The sequence below is a fragment of the Podarcis vaucheri genome (assembly GCF_965113315.1).
Source record: "Podarcis vaucheri genome assembly, chromosome: 9".
Lineage (NCBI taxonomy): Eukaryota > Metazoa > Chordata > Lepidosauria > Squamata > Lacertidae > Podarcis > Podarcis vaucheri.
This window is the reverse complement of record NC_138767.1, coordinates 79,807,433-79,826,563: the sequence shown is the minus strand read 5'-3', so window position 1 is coordinate 79,826,563 and position 19,131 is coordinate 79,807,433. Positions and strand designations below refer to the sequence as shown.

The window sequence follows — 19,131 nt, the reverse complement described above, 5'->3', positions numbered from 1 at the left end:
TGCGCGAGAGATGAGGCTCCGTGCAAAGTCTGCGGGCGAGTCAAGCGCCCGGCGCTGGATTTGCTGTGCCGGGAGAGGCGCCGCGGAGGCGGAGCAATTGAAGCGGGTCCGGTGGCCGCATCCTGGGCGGGCCGGGTTCTCGCCAGGGGATTTGGGGGGGGGGGTGGAAAAAGCAGCCGGGCCCCCTGCTGGTCCCCAGCCCGCCCGCCCGCCCGCCCTCTTCCTGCCGGGCCTGCACTGCAGGGGTGTCGCCGCTCTCCCCCCAGCCTGCGGGGCTTCAGCCATGGCTGGCGACGGAAGAGCAGCTGAGCGGGACCTCCTTTGCTGTATTTCTCAGGATCTCGGCCTCGCCCTGGTCCGCAACTGGCGGCCTTAGTTGCAGACCGGACCTAAGCTGCCGCCTCTCCCTCCAGGCTGTCAATGCGCGGGCATACGAAATGTGCTTTAAAATAAATGTTTAGGGCTTTGACTCTTCCTCCACGCCCATTTTAAATGTAAAATCAGCCCTAATGACTCTGCTAAGAATCACAGCTGCGGCGCTAAGGTCCTGTGCGGCTCCTTTAAAGGTTTCCGATATCAACCCTGAAGTTGGTCTTCGCGTGTGAGTCTGCACGCTGTAAGTCTACGCCTACGCGCGACCTCCTTGCCCATAGAGATGCTGAGGTCTAGAGCGCGCCGCTCTGCCGCCCTTGCGGGCGTCGGGGGTGTTACTCTCGACGTTTCTCTTTCTAGGCCTGAGACGTTCAAAGGAGTCGCCGGCGGTGTCGTCACAGGTGCGCGACGGAGCGGAGGGTGGCAGCCCGAGGGGAGCGACCCGGCGGGGGAAGCGCGGCGCCTCGACGCCCACCAGCCAGCCTTAGCCGGTGAGTTCCGCCGCTGAGCCCCTCTCGGCCCTCAGGACACCGGTCCGGTTTCTAGATCCGCGGCTAGAACGGCGAGTGTGTGAACGCGGCGAACACGTGTCTCCAGCGCGGCAACGCTCTTCCGGGAAACGGTGGTAAGTTGCGCTCCTTGGCAAAAGTGGCGTCGGCCGCGACTCCGGGTAAACGGATTATGTCCTGTATCAGCTTTTATGCTTTATTTTAACAGGCTATATATGTATAACTTGTGTATAACTACATATACGTACGTGCGCGCGCGTGTGTGTATGTATGTACATACACATAGTGTATCTATCTATCTTTATATACTAATTATATATATATATATAGAGAGAGAGAGAGAGTGTTTTAATTCTAATCAATGTTTAATTGATTTTTAATAGTTTCCCCTCCCCTCATGTTTAGATGTACTTATTTTAATCTGTAATCATTCTTGAGTCCCCTGTCAGGGGGAAAGTGAGGTATAAATACATTATTAATAATATAATTAATAATATGAAGCATGAAACAGCAGACTCTATTTTTTGCCAGCTGCTCCTCCAGATTTCTGAGAAATCTTATTTGGTTGGCTGCTTGTGAAATAGCATACTTGTTTGTTTGTTTGTGTGTGTGTTTTCTGCCAAGGTACCTGGAACAGTTACAGTTTTAAAATACCCCCTCCCCCAATGGTGCAAAATATAAAACAGAGTTCTCTCCATTTGATGGATGGGTCCTTTCCTTTGGGCATGCAGGTCTTTTGGTAGTCCAAAGGATCTGGCCCCCTATTCCCTCAAACCCTTAAGAAATTTTATTCCCATTCTGAATGTACTTGTTGCTTACAATAAATACCAGCATGCCTGGAATCCTTAATGTTAATGGACCTGGGTGTATGGTGCTATTTATGCAGTGCTAACTTAATAGTTTTGTCATTAATGCTCCGCAGGCTGTTTAACTATATTTTTATTGTATCAACTTCTGCTTTGTTAGTCCTGCCTTTTTAAAAGGACATGTAAAACACTATTTCTAATTAATTTCTAGAATTTGTTGGAAGAGGATCAATTCTAACAGTCTCTGAAGAAAGATACTGCTATCTTGGAAGAAATGGTGGTTTTCACATGTAACGCATGTGGAGAGTCTGTGAAAAAGGGACAGGTTGAAAAGCATGTGATTGTGTGCCGCAATTGCCAATGCCTTTCTTGCATGGATTGTGGTAAAGATTTCTGGTAGGTTATGAGAGTCTTGTTTCATTATTTGGTGGTGACAACTCATTGTTATTGCTATTATTGTTTATATCCTGCCCTTCCTCCCAAGGAGCTCAGTGCAAAAATCTGCAATGAAACTGGTTTGGTGTTACAAGAACAAGTGGGCACAAGCCTTAGACCAACAAATCCCCTTTGAATGTTGAGAGGTGTCAATCACCTGACGTTATGGTGACAGTCCTGCCCACCTGTCATAAGTTACTATATGGAGGGTGGTGCACTGATGGGTCCAGCCCACTGGTTGGATATAGTTTTCCATTCCTGAGTAGGATGGTAAAAAATGCAAAGGGGGGAGGGAGGGAGGGGGAACTGCCAAAAATGTCTTCTTTAAAAGTTGAAGCTAATGCATAAAAGATTAGTAAAGTCATCATAAATAGAATCGTTTAAAGAAAATAAGAGTAGCAGAATAAAATCTGATTTACAGTAACAAGATCACCATAAAATAAAAGCATCTCCCTGGCCATGCAAGGTGGAACCCTCAAGAAAACTCAAAGGGTGAAGGCAGTAGCCTTTGATTGTACAAGAAATGGCTGAAGAACATTTTGCTGTCTAAATGCATTCCCATTCCAGGGAAGCAGAGACTTTCGTGTTACTGAGTGCTTAATTTGGCCTGGGAGGAAGTCTGAGGTGGCAAGTAGATTTGACCTTTCCTGCAACCTGAGAGAGATGGGGGATTTATGACTGGGAAGCCAAACTGGACTGTTCTCTTGCCTGTAGTGGGCTATATTGCAAAATGCTGGAAACTACTCTCTCTCGGCACCCGCAGCCTGCAACAGGATATAACTGTGAATTGCACTGCAGGGTTAATTTATGCTATTTTCTCAGTCACGCTGATGTGGGATAAAGGCAACGGATGACATTACAGGATTCTATGTGGATATGCAAGCTTTTGTGCTATTGCTGCACAACTTGGCAAATGGTGGATTCTGCTTGGATTTTAATTCTAAGTAGTGCTGTTAATTGAAAATCTATGTAAAACGTGAACAGTGGTACCACTAGAATAATAAGAACTACTGAAGCCGAGAGGTCTCCAAATGATGACATTGACCTTAATGCTGACCCGACATTCTTCTGACACAGTTTTGCCCCTGTAAATAAAACCTTTTTGTTCAAAGAAGAAGCTGCACATAAGCCCAATCTTATTTTAAAGCACATGAGTTACTGAATTGATGCCCTGTGTGTGACTTAATTTTATGTGCAGCCTAATCTTGTGCGGAGTTACATTGGCATAATCCCATATAAGGATTAGACATGCTTAGCTCTATATAGAATTGCAGGTCAGCTTCTGCCAGTCATAGTTCTTTCTGGATTAGCTTGACCCATGGCTTCTCTGGGAATTAAGGCTGTTCAATATATCCAGAGCTGAAATCTTCCTACTGTGCTATAGGTATTGTGCTATAAACTAATTTTAAGATGTATTTTAATTAATTGATCGCCTGTTTTTATGTTCTTTATATACTGTGTTAGTTTTATGATGTTAGCCACCCTGAGCCCGGCTCCTGCTGGGGAGGATGGGGTACAAATAAAATTATTATTGTTGTTATTACTACTACTACTACTACTACTACTATGGCTTTTTACCTATGTTGTTCTTAATATTTAAGGGGTGATGATTATAAATGTCATGTGAAGTGCCTAAGTGAAGACCAGAAATATGGTGGCAAGGGTTATGAAGCCAAAGCTCACAAAGGAGATGTCAAACAGCAGGAATGGATTCAGGTAAAAACAAGTGCACACATAAGCAGGGTAATATGACACTTAATTTACAGGGAAAGCTGTGTACTGATTGCTTGTCCCCTTTCCTTTTCAACCAATGGTCTCTGAGGCAATTTATACCTCAGATCAAAACAATACAAGAATACATTTAAAAATCAGACAATAAAAAAACCCACCAACACTACATATGATTATCTAGCTTCACCCATCAAATGTTTGGGGAACGGGACACCTTGCAGCAGGCGCACACTGAATGTAAGAGTAGATGCCAGCTTGTTGGTTTGGGAGGGCGTTTCATAGTCAGAGGAAAGCCCTGTTTCTGCCCATCTGACAGAAGAGGGCCTTGGCTGACAATCTCAGCTCATGGGCTGGTGCAGTCCTTCAGATACTAAAGTCACAGGCCATTCAGAGCTTTTAACGAAAACCAGCACTTTGTTGGCTGCCATGTTCTGAAGCATTTGAAGTTTCTTAATTGATGGTTGCTATTCCAGCAAGAAGCAATATGTTTCATCCCCGGTTGGCAAAATGCATTCTTAGTGACGTGTCCATACGTGAGACTATATTGAAAACACCTTCCAGCTACAGACTTGAGCCTTGACTAAATACAACCCCATTTTGAAAAGATTGTGTGTTCCCTTGGGGGTCACCACCTTAATCTTGCCCTGACTGAGCTTCACTTTATTAGCCCTTGCACATCCCATTCCTCACTTGAGCTGCCTGTATTAAGAGTTTCCAGCCCCCAACCTAGATTTGATGCTGAGTGTCATCTGCATATTTACTCCCTTCACTCCAAATGTCCAAACTACTTCACCAAGTGGTTTCGTGTAGATGTTAAATAGTATTGCAGTGTGTGTGTGTGTGTGTGTGTGTGTGTGTGTGGAAATGGAAACTAGATCCTTACGGCACTTTGCAGCATAAACATCATGAGAGAGTGTGAACTAATACAGAGTTTTTATCTTACTCCTACTTCATGTGTTATCTAGCCAATAGGCAAGCTTTCAGGCTCAGTGTGGGCCATTGTTTTTATCTGCAGTGAACATAAACACCCCAGAAGCAATGACACAATTCCCAAACCTCCAGACCCTGATGCAGACGGGGAAATGGACAGATTTAAACCTGCGATGTGTATAGCATACATCTGATTTCAGTGCATCAGACTTGTGATTTAAGTATGTTGTGTCTCATTCCCACTTTCCTTTTGTAGAAGATTCATCAAGCGATAAAGGAAACCAACATTAACCCCAAAGTTCGAGATATTTTGGAGCAGATGTATACCTATGACAACATTCCAAGAAAAAAGGGCAAGTTTCAGGTATGCTTAGAAGTAAACAGCTCACACTGCAATTCTGTACTTGCTTACTTGTGAGCAAGCCCCAGTGATCTTGTTTCTGAATAGGACTTGTTTCTGAATAGACAAATATACTGTAGGATTTTTTTTTTAAAGAATGAGGTTTCTTTTTGAGAATGACAGACACGTTTCCATGAAGAGTGCATACAGATGACAATCACTTGGGTGGCTGTTTGCCTTATCCATCCAAGTGGCGCAATATAACTTAGCTGCTGCTGTACTGTAAACATCAGTATGCCTGCCTGCCCACCTGCTAGAAGGTAAGGGAATTTCTACAGGTCCCACAAGTTACACCTTCTGAAATTTCCTGTTTTACACAACCGTTAACAATGGTGGAACCATGCCCTCTTTTGCATATGGGCACCCTAATCTTATCACATATTATGCAGATAAGTGGTAAAATTGTATTAATATTATCATTTTTAGCCTCACGGGCTGCTTGCCCACAACTAATGATATTTCTCACAAGGAAGAATTGTGTGTTGTGTATTGCGCTCTCAGTTCGCGCAGGGCAACCACGATACGTGATGCTCCTGGCCAGTATGTCGCAAGAAAACAACTATTCTCTAGAACCAAGGTAGTCAACATGGCATCCTCCAGGATGTTGTTGGACTCCTGCTTCCATCTTCCCTGACCATTGACCACTATAGCTGGGGCTCTGGGGGGCCACCATGTTGGCTACCCCTTCTCTAGAAAGCGTCACCAGAATCCTCCAGGCCCAGGGGTTCTGCTGCAGGCAAGTTGATTTGGCAATTTACAACGCCCTTTGTTGGCAGAGTGGGGGTGGGCATTTCTTGACAGCCCCTTTCCCTCATATTCCCACTGTTGCTCTCACCGTCCATTCTTGTTGCTGCAGCTGTGCATTCACGAAATGCAGTGATAAACACCACGGTGCCTTGAAGTGAGTGGGAGCCACACATGCTTTCAAGGGCTGCAGTAGGATGATTCGCTGCTTTGATCTGCTACGGGCACAGAAAAGTGATCAAAGACGTTAAGTGAGGCAAAACGGTTCAGGGAGTGCAAAGCAAAGAAGTTTGCAAACATGTACTTCAAAGCTAATTGAAAGGCCGCCCTAAATACAGACATTTTCCAAGAGAGGCGCTTAATACAGTTGAAACATTAACACTGAATTGAGATAGCTACCAGCTTCAGGGGCTTCCTGTCAGGAAATTGGTGCCTGTCCTTGGCTGCATGATCTCCGCTGCCTCTCCATAGCCCTGTTCACACCTCAACCTGGGCAGCTAACACATGGGAAATGGAATGGGGCTGCCCCTCCTGGTTCCACCCCTTGGAAGCCATGAACTGAGTGTTCATTCTTGCCAAAGGGTGTCTCTGTGTTACCAGGCAGCTCTTTGCAGGTAGACACACACACACACAGCCTGCCAGAGGTAGAGGTGGCATTGCCCTCCACTCCATCTGCCATGTGTGAGCCCCACATACTAAAATAATACATGACTTGGGCTCATGTCAACTGCGCTGGAACTATTTTGCCACTACCAGGTTGTGATTCTAATGTGTATTACAGTTCTACCTGTGACTGTTACTGAATGCAGCAGAGGATGTTTCTCATCTATAACTTGGCATCTGCCTCTAATTAGATTCTGAAGAAAGGGGCACGATTGCTGGGTCCCATTTGTCCATGCCATCCCATCCTGTGGCCCTTCTGCCAATCTGAATACTGCAAAAGTGTCTTGCTGACTGATCAGTGCATAAATAGAAATTCTGCTGTTTTCTACCTAAACAGAACTGGATGTCTAACAGTTTGAAAATACATAGCACTGCACTGCAGGACCAGGTGTGGGACATTTTTTCACAAGCTACCAGAAAGGTAAACTAACTGGAAACTGTTTAATGGAAGCAATGTTTCATAGTCAAAAGTCCACAAATTGTGGCTGAGCTTGTAGCCAGTCTTTCTTTTCTATTAGTCAGCTAAGGCCAGTCGTGCCACAATATCAGTGGGACTTTAGGATTGCCTCCTAAATGGATTGCTAGTTGTACTCACTTGCTTAATAAATAATTGCTTTTAATAACCTTGTGGGCTTCCCTTTCCCCTCCATGTGCAGAGTTCCTCTTTTGCAATAGTGAAATGTGCTGCATATGCATTTCTTAGTTTAATGTCCACACAGATGACAGTAATACTTGTCTTTAAGGGCTCGTGTGAACTGAAGTTAGGAACATTAAACTTCTGGGAAAGTGTCTTCCCAAAAAGCTTCTGCAGCTTTCTGCTTTGCAGGATATAGACGAAGTAGCCTAAGATAAAGTAAGAAAGAATTGGTTATTTGGGATGAGGGTCCAGGGGGTGGGGGGAATAGCCCAGAAGTAGAGGGATGGATTTTTCACCACCTCCCTCCATGCATTCAGAAAAGCCCATTGCAAGTCCCACATCCTAGAGACATAATATGATGAGACCCCAACTTTTTGACTAGGGGGTGTATAAGCCCTCTGCATCTTCCCAACAGGAGACAGCTGAAAACCAGTCTGCAAACAGTGAAGTTATGCCAGCGCCACCAGAAGACAACCAAGTAAAAATGGAGAAACCTGCAAAGAAAAAGAATAAAAGGGAACAAAAGGAAGAGAGGAAAAATATGAAAGAGGCAAAAGAATTAAGGTTGCAAGTTCAGCCAGAGGGCCTAGATCTCAAAAAAAGTAAGAAGTCCAAGAAAGAAGAGAGAGAAAATGAGAATGGAAATATTTCCAAAAGGAATGGCTTGAAGTTGACAAAGCAGCAGCAAGCAGATGTTTCAGCTGAACTGGAAATGAATGGAAACGGTGTCAATACAAAAGAGGCAGGGACCAAAGCAAATGTGAAGAAACGCAAGCGGAACGTCTCTGAAGGTATCAGACTTGCAGTTCTTGCTTCTAGGTGCAGTTTGGGGAAAAAGACAGTTTGTAGTATATAGGATGTACGGTATATAAATCAGGATAAATTTCAGTGCTTGGAACTGAAATCGGAGTGAGAGTGGCAGCCTGAGAGACATCCTGTTTTCTACCCATCTCTGTCGTGAATTCTCTGCGGCGCTTTAGCAGAAATGCTCAGAGTTCCAGGTTCTTCAGTGCAGTATGTTGTAAGCTATATAAAACAAATATCTACAGGCTATAACACACGAGTACAAATATCTACAGGCTATAACACATGATTACCTGGCTGCACCTTAAGGCAAATAGAAAGACCTTTCTATCTCTCTCTCTGACCACACTTTTCTACACCACCCACTTACTGCTGGACAGGTTTCCCCTTTAAACTGATGACAGCCAATCAACTGGCAGCACATTACTGCTGAGTCTTTCTGACCCAGCACTTCCATAGAAAGTATTGCAGGCTGACTGCATCAGCCAGTTGCATCAGCTAGCAAACTCAAGCCTGCAGACTTACTATCTCACACAGCATTCTGTGAATCCCAACAATCTCATCTGACGTCAATCCTTATCTGATTTTTCCTTGTTGTAGGAGGTTTTTATGAAATGTCAGACAGAGCAGATTTTAGATTTAACCACTATTCCAATTTTGGTGGGTTCCCTAATGATTCTGTTACTGGACTTCCTGACGCTTATTTTGACTGTTTCTCTCCCTTTAAATCCCACCCCAGATGTTGACGAATCTCCCATTGCACAAAAAAGAATGAACAATTCAGAAACCGAAGAAAATGAGGATCAGCTTCATGGTAACCTTCGCTTGGATGCTTAGCAGTTTGCAACTATGAGCTAGATCTGTTTGTTGATGGCAACAATGAAGTAGCAACTTAGTCAATACAGTGGTGCCTCGCAAGACGAAATTAATTCGTTCCGCAAGTTCTTTCTTCTTGCGAGTTTTTCGTCTTGCGAAGCACGGTTTCCCATAGGAATGCATTGAAAATCAATTAATGCGTTCCTAGGGAAACCGCTTGCCAGGCTGGCGGTGCGGAGAAGGGCTTTTCTCCGCACCGCAAGCCTTCAGGACAGGTACGGGAACAGAGGGGAAGGCGCGCAGCGCTTCTCCTCTGTTCCCGGGGCTTGCGTGGGAGGAGGGTTTTTCCTCCCCACCGCCAACATTCAGAACAGCATTCTGAATGTTGGCGGTGGGAAGGAAAACCCTCCTCCCACCCCAAGTCTTCAGGACAGCCATCCGATGCCGGGCTGCGGGAGGAGGCGTTCCCCCCCCCCGGCATTGGAGCTTCGTTCCGATGTCCGGCGGAGGGAGGAGACGTTCCCCCCCCGCCGGACATCGGAGCTTCGTTCCGATGTCCGTTGGAGGGAGGAGACGTTTCCCCCCCCCCCCGCCGGACATCGGAGCTTCCTTCCGATGTCCGTTGGAGGGAGGAGACGTTTTCCCCCCCGCCGGACATCGGAGCTTCCTTCCGATGTCCGTTGGAGGGAGGAGACGTTTTCCCCCCCGCCGGACATCGGAGCTTCCTTCCGATGTCCGTTGGAGGGAGGAGACGTTTTCCCCCCCGCCGGACATCGGAGCTTCCTTCCGATGTCCGTTGGAGGGAGGAGACGTTCCCCCCCCCCGCCAGACATCGGAGCTTCCTTCCTATGTCCGTTGGAGGGAGGAGACGTTTCCCCCCCCCCGCCGGACATCGGAGCTTCGTTCCGATGTCCGTTGGAGGGAGGAGACGTTCCCCCCCCCCCGCCGGACATCGGAGCTTCGTTCCGATGTCCGGCGGCGGGAGGAGACGTTTCCCCCCCCCCCCGCCGGACATCGGAGCTTCGTTCCGATGTCCGTTGGAGGGAGGAGACGTTCCCCCCCCCCCGCCGGACATCGGAGCTTCGTTCCGATGTCCGGCGGCGGGAGGAGACGTTTCCCCCCCCCCCCCGCCGGACATCGGAGCTTCGTTCCGATGTCCGTTGGAGGGAGGAGACGTTCCCCCCCCCGCCGGACATCAGAGCTTCCTTCCTATGTCCGTTGGAGGGAGGAGACGTTCCCCCCCCCCTGCCGGACATCGGAGCTTCGTTCCGATGTCCGTTGGAGGGAGGAGACGTTCCCCCCCCCCCCGCCGGACATCGGAGCTTCGTTCCGATGTCCGGCGGCAGGAGGAGACGTTCCCCCCCCGCCGGACATCGGAGCTTCGTTCCGATGTCCGGCGGCGGGAGGAGGTCCGAGGACAGTGGGGAAGCGCTGCGCTTCCCCGCTGTCCCGGAGATTTCCCTATGGGCTTCGTCTTGCGAAGCAAGCCCATAGGGAAATTCGTTTTGCGAAGCGCCTCCAAAACGGAAAACCCTTTCGTCTAGCGGGTTTTCCGTCTTGCGAGGCGTTCGTCTTGCGGGGTACCACTGTATAATGATTACAGTGGTGCCCCGCAAGACGAATGCCTCGCAAGACGAAAAACTCGCTAGACAAAAGGGTTTTGCGTTTTTTGAGCTGCTTCGCAAGATGAATTTCCCTATGGGCCTGCTTCGCAAGACAAAAACGTCTTGCAAGTTAGTTTCCTTTTTCTTAACACCGTTAATACAGTTGCGACTTGAGTTCGAGGAGCAACTCATAGAACGCGGTGTGGTAGCCTTTTTTGAGTTTTTGGGTGATTTTTGAAGCTTTTCCAAAACTTTCCCGACACCGTGCTTCGCAAGACAAAAAATACCGCTAGACAAAAAACTCGCGGAACGAATTAATTTCGTCTTGCGAGGCACCACTGTAGAATCATTGTTAAAGTATAAGGGAGAGTTGAAACATTTATGAGGACCTAGTTCCCTTGTCTTGAAAGTGGGTTAGTGAGTACCAGGCTTAGATAACACAGGATATTTGTGTCCAAGGAGGACAGGGGCTTATAATTTCATGGGTGGCAATAGTAATAATAATAATTTTATTTTGTGTCCACCATCCATCTGACTGGGTTGCCACAGCCACTCTGGGTGGCTTCCAACATATATAAAAACATAGTAAAAAATTACACATTAAAAAGCTTCCCTATATGTACAGGGCTGCCTTCAGATGTCTTCTAAAGGTTATATAGTTGATGATGATGATGGTAATTTATTATTTATACCCATCAGCTTGGGTTTATCCAGCCACTCTGGGCGGCTTCCAACAAAATATTAAAATACAGTAGTCCATCAAACATTAAAAGCTTTCCTAAACAGGGCTGCCTTCAGATGTCTTCTAAAAGTCTGGTAGTTGTTCTCTTTGACATCTGATGTGAGGGCATTCCACACGATAGGTGCCACTACCAAGAAGGCCCTCTGCCTGGTTCCCTGTAACTTGGCTTTTTGCAGTGAGGGAACCACCAGAAGGCCCTCAGAGCTGGATCTCAGTGTCCGGACTGAATGATGGGGGTGGAGACGCTTCTTCAGGTGTACTGGGCCAAGGCTGTTCAGGGCAAAACGACATACCATTGGTTGGATGGATCCAGAGCAGGGAGAATGAGTTTTTCCTGCCCTCTCAGTCTCACCACAGCCCTGCTAGAACAAGACTGCCTCTGACTAGTTTTTGCCATCTTCCATCTCCCACTGTTACCACACCCAGGCCTTTCCTGAAGATTCCCAACATTGAGAAGGCTTGGTTGGGGGCAGGGGACGACATTGGGGTCTGCGAGGGGGCGGGGAATGTTCTGCTAGACAAGCAGATGCTGGTATGTGCAAGCTCTGGATCCAACCCTATACGGCTATTTAATCTGTTAGGAATAGCCAGACCAGGTCTCAATTCATTTTGTTTCCTTTCTTTTTAAATCTTCTTTTCCTGGACAGAGGAAATCCTCTCCAGCTTGCAGCCCACATTTTGCCGAAATGCCAGCAGGGGTTCGCCCAAGAAAATCCACTGCCACAGTTTTCAAGTGTTATAGAAATAGTTGGGCCCGGAGTTAACTAACCTGGTGTGCCAGTGGAAGCCTGTGCAAGTGGCTAACACCCCAGAGGACAGGATCACACTTCAAAACGACCTTGACAGATTAGAGAACTGGGCAAAAACAAACAAGATGAATTTTAACAGGGAGAAATGTAAAGTATTGCACTTGGGCAAAAAAAATGAGAGGCACAAATACAAGATGGGTGACACCTGGCTTGAGAGCAGTACATGTGAAAAGGATCTAGGAGTCTTGGTTGACCACAAACTTGACATGAGCCAACAGTGTGACGCGGCAGCTAAAAAAGCCAATGCAATTCTGGGCTGCATCAATAGGAGTATAGCATCTAGATCAAGGGAAGTAATAGTGCCACTGTATTCTGCTCTGGTCAGACCACACCTGGAGTACTGTGTCCAGTTTTGGGCACCACAATTCAAGAAGGACACTGACAAACTGGAACGTGTCCAGAAGAGGGCAACCAAAATGGTCAAAGGCCTGGAAACGATGCCTTATGAGGAACGGCTAAGGGAGCTGGGCATGTTTAGCCTGGAGAAGAGGAGGTTAAGGGGTGATATGATAGCCATGTTCAAATATATAAAAGGATGTCACATAGAGGAGGGAGAAAGGTTGTTTTCTACTGCTCCAGAGAAGCGGACACGGAGCAATGGATCCAAACTACAAGAAAGAAGATTCCACCTAAACATTAGGAAGAACTTCCTGACAGTAAGAGCTGTTTGACAGTGGAATTTGCTGCCAAGGAGTGTGGTGGAGTCTCCTACTTTGGAGGTCTTTAAGCAGAGGCTTGACAACCATATGTCAGGAGTGCTCTGATGGTGTTTCCTGCTTGGCAGGGGGTTGGACTCGATGGCCCTTGTGGTCTCTTCCAACTCTATGATTCTATGATTCTATGATTCTAAGAGCTACTCCCCACCCATGAGCCCCCTGCACCTCCCCCAGATCCACTCTGGAGGGTCAGACAAGCCCTAGAGCAGTGGGAGGAAAGGGGGCAGAATCCCACCTGGCAAGCAAAAATTCTTGCACTGACAGAGCAGTCAGAAGAGTCTGACGTCAAATTCCTCCCTAAGCCTCTAAATGTCCGTAGTAGATCACATCGGGTAGAAAATGTATGTAGGTTATTATAGTGAGTTTGGCTGTTTATATTTACAGATGAGATTTTTTAAAATAACCACTGGAAAAAGTTGGTCATTTCTCCAGGTGGATGCAGTTGGCAGTTTTCTGGGTTGGAACCAGTCAGGTGTGTTTCCCCTCTGAACTAGAGAGGCATAGGGACCGGCTGCTGATTTCAAATACGAAAGTGTGGGCATTGAGGCCTTATTCATGGTGGTTGTTTTTTAAAAAACTCCTTATTGCTTGAGGAGTAATACTTCCTTATTGTTTGATTTATAGCCCATTCTCCCTTGTTCACATAATCCTGCGCTGCTGTGCTTGGCAATATTTCAGTTTCCAAAATCATCTCAGTGCAGCAGGTGGCTTAGCAAGCAGGGCACTACTAACCCGACCAAGGAAACATTTGAAAGTGGTGTTAGGTTTCCATAGTGACCTGGCCAAAATGCATGGGGATAATTTATTTTATTCTCTCTTCCTTTTCTTTTTACAAATTTTTACAGGTAAATTCAGTTGGAAGGGAACTATAAAAGCTGTTCTGAGGAAAGCACCTGACAATGAACTGCCAATGAAGAAACTAAGGAAGAAGGTATATTGGAGCATCTTCTGAAACCCAGAGTACAAGGCAGGGCAAAGTTCCCCTGCATAAGCACCACTGGAATAAATATTTGTATACTGCCCTTCATCCGTAGGTCTCAGGGCGATTCACAGCATTATTCACAATTATTTCCTTATTTCCAAATTATTTCATAATTTGCCTGTTTAAAAAGTAAAGAAAAAATTGTACTGTTCAGGGAACGGTTCCCTGTCGTAGAATCAAAGAGTTGGAAAGTACCTTTCAGGCTCATCTGGTCCAACCCCCTGCAATCCAGGGATCAGAAGGCAAAAATAACTTTGCACATGCTCTACCCATTTGGCCCTTGAAGCCTTTTAAGGAAACACACACACACACACATCTTGCTCTGGGGAGAAAGCACTCTGCATATGGTCAGGGGCACGCCACGCGCAACACAGGACCCTTACTGCCAAGCAAGAAAACGCCGCAAGGCTTGAGGACAGGAAGGGAAAGGCCTGATCCGAGAAGGGCCAACTCTGAGGCTTCTCTGAGGAAAGGGAGCAGGCTCCAGAATGGCTGCCCACCTCATCGCCTCCCCTCAGGCTGCTGCCTAACTCCAGCGCCCGGCCTTGCCCGACTCACTGAATTCAGTGAGGTTTTGTGTAGGAGAACGTACCTTGGATTGTGCCCTAACTTTAAAAAAAACTTGTGCTTCTGTGAGCACAACCATTTGCCAAATTCCAGTTTAAATGAGCAGTTGCTAAACCGTAGTGCTGCCTTCTCTAATGAACTTCTGCTGTTCCACCAACAGCATTTAGCACCTTTTGTCCAAAGGCCTTGTGTGCTGATTACATTTAAAATATATATGTTCTGGGCAGGTGGGATGGTCCTAAGCATTCCACAACTCAGCAGCTAAGCCAATGTTTAGGAAAGCTCCTGCACAGTCATACTTCAGCTTACGTATCCCTCCAGTTACATAAACTTCAGGATACATAAGTGGCAAACCCGGAAGTATATTTCCAGGTTTTTGCTGCACATGCAGAAGCACACATGCACAGAAGCAGTCTCTCCGGTTGCGAAAACCTCTGGATCCGGCCGGACCTCCGGAACAGATCCCATCCACAACTGGAGGTACCACTGTAATGCAACCAAAGACTTGGTCGTGTAACCAATAGCTATGGCAGTTTCAAAAACTGTCAGCCTAGATTTAGCTCAGGTTTTCTTTCTTTTAGTTCATAACGTTACAAATGGAGAAGTGACAGCTAGTCAGATGCCACCAGGCGCATAGAAAGGGTCTCATTCCCCCAGCCGCCTCTGCCTTCAAAGGTGGCAGCACAGGGCTCTGCCAGAAAATCTTCACATGTGGGCAGGCTGCTCTGGGAGAACGTGGCCCCTTCGGATCTTCCAGAGCTCTAAAATCAAAACCCAGCGCTGGTTTTGTGCCTGGAATTAGATACTGGGAGCCAGTGCAGGCTTTAAAGCCCAAGTGAAATATGACAGAACTTGATGGGACTTGCTTTGGAGTAGATGCTTCATATTCCAGAAAATACACTTAAGCTGATAATGATGTGAAAGGTTTGAATGTAACTTCTTTTTGTCTCTTCTTTTTTCTCGTGCAGGTTTTATCACAGTATTATGCAGTGGCTGGTGATCATCATCATAAGGCTGAAGGAGAAATTCTGGCCCTGTTCAATAAGAAAGTCAGCAGCAATCCTAAATTTAGAGTTTTAAAGGAAAAGGTTAAGCTTATAAAATAGCTTTTTAGTTCTAAAATATGGATTTTTAATATGTCCCCAGTTTTGTTATCAGATGTAAAGAAATTTTTCAGATGTATATGGCAGCAAACCTTGCCTGTATTTGATTGTGAATTTCCTTTTATTTCACATACAGTTTGTACTGATTAAAAAGTTACTTTTAGGAAAAAATGTGGTTTTTTAATATATACATATATATAATGACAATCTTTCTATTGCTATTTATAAAAGTTTAAGTTATGGTTATGATCACACCCACGAGCTACTGGGTGTGATCCCATGGTCAGAAATACTCAAAGAGAAGGGAGTCCAAGAAGGATGTGAGTTTCTGAAAGGAGAAATATTGAAGGCCCAAATGCAGACAATAGCAACAAGAAAGAAAAGTGGGAGGCATCTAAGGAAACCAGTGTGGCTGCTTAAGGAGCTTGCAGATGAGCTGAGAGTTAAGAAGGGCATGTGTAAGAAAGGGGAAATCACAAAGGAGGAGTATACACGAATAGCCAACAGTTGCAGGGGGGGAGTCAGGCTGGCTAAAGCTCAGAATGGGCCATAAATGGTTCTCTTCTAATCACAGAATAGAACTTGGAGATACAACTCATTTTTTTTAAAAAAAACAAACCACTACTGCAATGTACCCAGTGAAAGAAAGTTTACTCTGAAGTGTGTGTGTTTTTGTAAAGAAATAAATCACACTAGCTCTGCACCCAATAGTGAAGGGTCTCGTTAGCAAGTATTTCCACACCTAAACCCAGAAAGCTGTACAGAATCTTTATCTATCTTACAGTGGTGGAAAATGTGATATCTTTATGGATCCCTGCTCCCCATGCAGCGGGATTGTTTGAACCATATTGCAGTGGTCCCAGATAGCATGTTTCAATTTCAGCCGAGACTTTACATTAAACAATACACAGTCCCTGTAATACTCCAAAGAAAAGTCATTATTGACGTCAGTTTCCACTTAGGTGGCACAGTACGATTTGGAACAGGGGAAAAATATAGCTGGACAAAACAGGCTGGCATAAGTCCTGGTGTGGAAGCCATTTTCCTAAATAGCCACTGACAGTCTTCCTAGAGAGCCTTTCTCATGAACCATGGCGCCTGCATCCACAAACTGTAGGTCAAACTATAGGTTTTGGGGTGTAACAGAGCCAATGGTTACACCCCTAAAGTTATCAACAAAGAAGCTTCTACAAGTTTTACAGCAAGGTATCAAAACCTAGGTGGGGGAAAAATATTTCTGGTTCCCTAGCAACTTCACAAATTGTTGTTGGTATAAACTAACTCATCAATCTGGCAGTGTAGGAACCCAACTCTGAACACCAACAGAATGACATTCTTTTTATATCTCGTACTGATTTCCTTTCCCGCAGATTAGCATATGTCTCCTCAATACAAATGTGTATATTTTTAACTATTGCGGTTATTGAACATTGATCTTCTCTTTGTTTGTGCTCTGCTTTGGCACTGCTTCTGCATTACTGGTCTGTTTCTTCTCTCTTTCCTCCCACTGAAAACTGATCGTCTCGCCTCCTGCTATTTTCTCATTGCGCCTGAACAACAGCGTCTCCAGTGGAATATACCTGGTGACCACTGGAGACAGAACCAGCGCATTGTTTCCCTCAGATACTTGAAAGCTGCAACAGTGTTATGTAACAAGGAAACCAGAGAGCAAATATTAAACTTATTCACAGAAAGTTTGTAAAGGCTATATTGTTCTGTACATTGAGCTGCAGTCACAGGTTACCAGATCTCACAATCAATATATTCAAAATTTAGCCCTTCTCCCAATTAAGCTTTCGGGGGGGGGGGGGGAGAATCCTACACGCACAGAACAAGTCTAAGTTTCTTTTCTGCTCTGTTGGCCAAGGAGAGCAGATTAAGTTTCCCCTTAATACATTAACAGGAAGTGTTACTTTATATTCAGGTTTAACATTCAGCTGGGGAAGAAGATGTCTCCTGAAAAGCTTCTCTCTTTGCTCGCGTTAAGACAGTCAAACCAGCTTACATGTGGAGAAAATACGTTTTAATCTTGATATTCTGTTTATGTTGACATTGAATAAAGTTTCTGATTCATGACAGTTTAAAAACAGGCTTTGTCAAACTTGGAGTCTTCAAGCAAGTAGCAGTCCCTAGAAGTTTGCAACCTAAGTCTGATCATTCGTTAGTATGATCCTTTGACAGATTGTAAAAAGCTCCCAAACTTGTCACTCCTTAGCAAGGATGCTCCACACTGAAGCCTGGGTCAGGTGGGAAGGGAAGGGGCAATGCTGCTATTTAAACAATGGTTGGTGCAAGCCCAATCGACTTGTGGCATCCAGCAGAGTATGATGAGAGGAAATGCAGATCAGCTGCTATCAGACATTCGGCAATTGTTTAGTTTTGCTTCGTTTCCACAAGAAGACACTATCCTCTAAGGGTGCTTCCAGAGAGGGGTCCCATATTGCAAATGAGTCAGGTCTGATTTTTCAGCATCTGCTTTAGACTTCTGTACATTCCCGGTGCTTCAGACATTAATGGTCATTGCTATTGCACAACATTTTGTCCACACTGGGTATTTTGTCCTTTCAGTCATTCCTCCCCACCCTCTGCTGTCAGTTTCTGTTCTAATACAGGTATTTCTGTACCTTTTTCAAATTTCCAAGCAAGTTCTTAAGAGCCAGATATATCCACCCTTAGTTATCTTGCTTTGCAGTACAAGGCTATTGTATTCTGGAGAAGAGTTACTCCATTTCTCAGTTATGATAAGACTCATTTTAACCAAGGCTTCCAGCCTACCTTCTCCGATTGTGAACTTCAAGGAAACTTGCACCTGTCTTTTGGCATCAGGAACAGCACCTGCAAATGAGCTGGCAGCAGAGGCAAGTATGGCGACTGGGGAGGGGGAAAACCCCACAAGACAGAACCCGGGGGCACTTCCTATGCTGCCACGTTGTGTGGGACTCTCTGGTTCTCAGCCTACTATGGGGTGCCTGGGAGAGTCATGCACCAGCTGTGATGTCCAAGAAAGAATGAAAGAGATGCTGAGACTTATCAAATATGTGAGGAACATAAGACAGACATTGTCCTGAGGCAATTGGAGGACTTGGGAAGAAAGGAGGCAAGAGGAAACAGCTGCGTTTATCTTTTAAGAAATTGGGAGCTCTGTTCTCCCAAAATACTCTTGTTCAGACGCAAGGGCAATTTTTCAATTGTGAACAAGGTTTAGATGAATTTCTGCATAATGTTATTCATGGGTTAGAACAGATTCAGGCATCTACAGCCTGGTAGGCTTGCGAATGTGATGGAGAAATTAAGGTGACTGAGGGGATGAGGACTGATACTTTCCGTAGGCTGTTATGGTTACACAGAAACCAGCATCTGAGAGAAAACTTCTGCAGCTGGTTTTGCAGTGGTGGGAGCTGTTATCTCCAGCGTTAGATATGTTACAAAAGAGGGTTTGGAAATTCAGAGACCCAAACAGACAGAAGAGTGGAAGCAAAAGATGAACAGGCACTTGATGCTGAAAATAGGTTAGTTATGTAGCAGCTGGAGACAAAAAAACTTCTTCATGCATCTGTACTGGGATGATGTACAATTCTCCCAAGAGGGGCACAGCATCTTCCTTGGGGATTCACAATAAGGCCTGGGGTGTGCATTCATGGATTATGAGGGGAGGGAAACGAAGCACAGCTGCTCCCCATCCCACCCCCAATCCTATTTAGTGTTGCGGCACAATGCAGTGGAAAACAGGAAAGGGGGGGGAATAGTAAGCATTGCAAGAA

General features: G+C 45.7%; 1 protein-coding gene across 2 annotated transcripts; it reads left to right on the top strand.

The window, feature by feature from the left end:
- Positions 1 to 553: 553 nt before the first annotated feature.
- Positions 554 to 17,457, top strand: LYAR (Ly1 antibody reactive). Of its 2 annotated transcripts, none has more exons than XM_082238578.1 (9): positions 554 to 863; positions 1,899 to 2,083; positions 3,724 to 3,838; positions 5,040 to 5,147; positions 6,928 to 7,011; positions 7,643 to 8,018; positions 8,771 to 8,845; positions 13,564 to 13,649; positions 15,236 to 17,457. In XM_082238578.1, exons 2-9 carry the CDS (start codon positions 1,962 to 1,964, stop codon positions 15,371 to 15,373), a joined length of 1,104 nt encoding a protein of 367 aa, XP_082094704.1. In that variant the 5' UTR covers positions 554 to 863; positions 1,899 to 1,961; the 3' UTR covers positions 15,374 to 17,457. The 2 variants fall into 2 exon arrangements, with proteins under 2 accessions (XP_082094704.1, XP_082094703.1); XM_082238577.1 differs by having other exon boundaries at positions 557 to 997.
- Positions 17,458 to 19,131: the final 1,674 nt, after the last annotated feature.

Excerpts from the sequence above, each read along its gene's own strand:
- LYAR (XM_082238578.1), top strand. The coding sequence starts at position 1,962 with ATGGTGGTTTTCACATGTAACGCATGTGGAGAGTCTGTGAAAAAGGGA. Across the intron at positions 8,019-8,770 it reads CAAGCGGAACGTCTCTGAAG|ATGTTGACGAATCTCCCATT; the intron begins GTATCAGACTTG and ends ATCCCACCCCAG. Across the intron at positions 13,650-15,235 it reads TGAAGAAACTAAGGAAGAAG|GTTTTATCACAGTATTATGC; the intron begins GTATATTGGAGC and ends TTTCTCGTGCAG.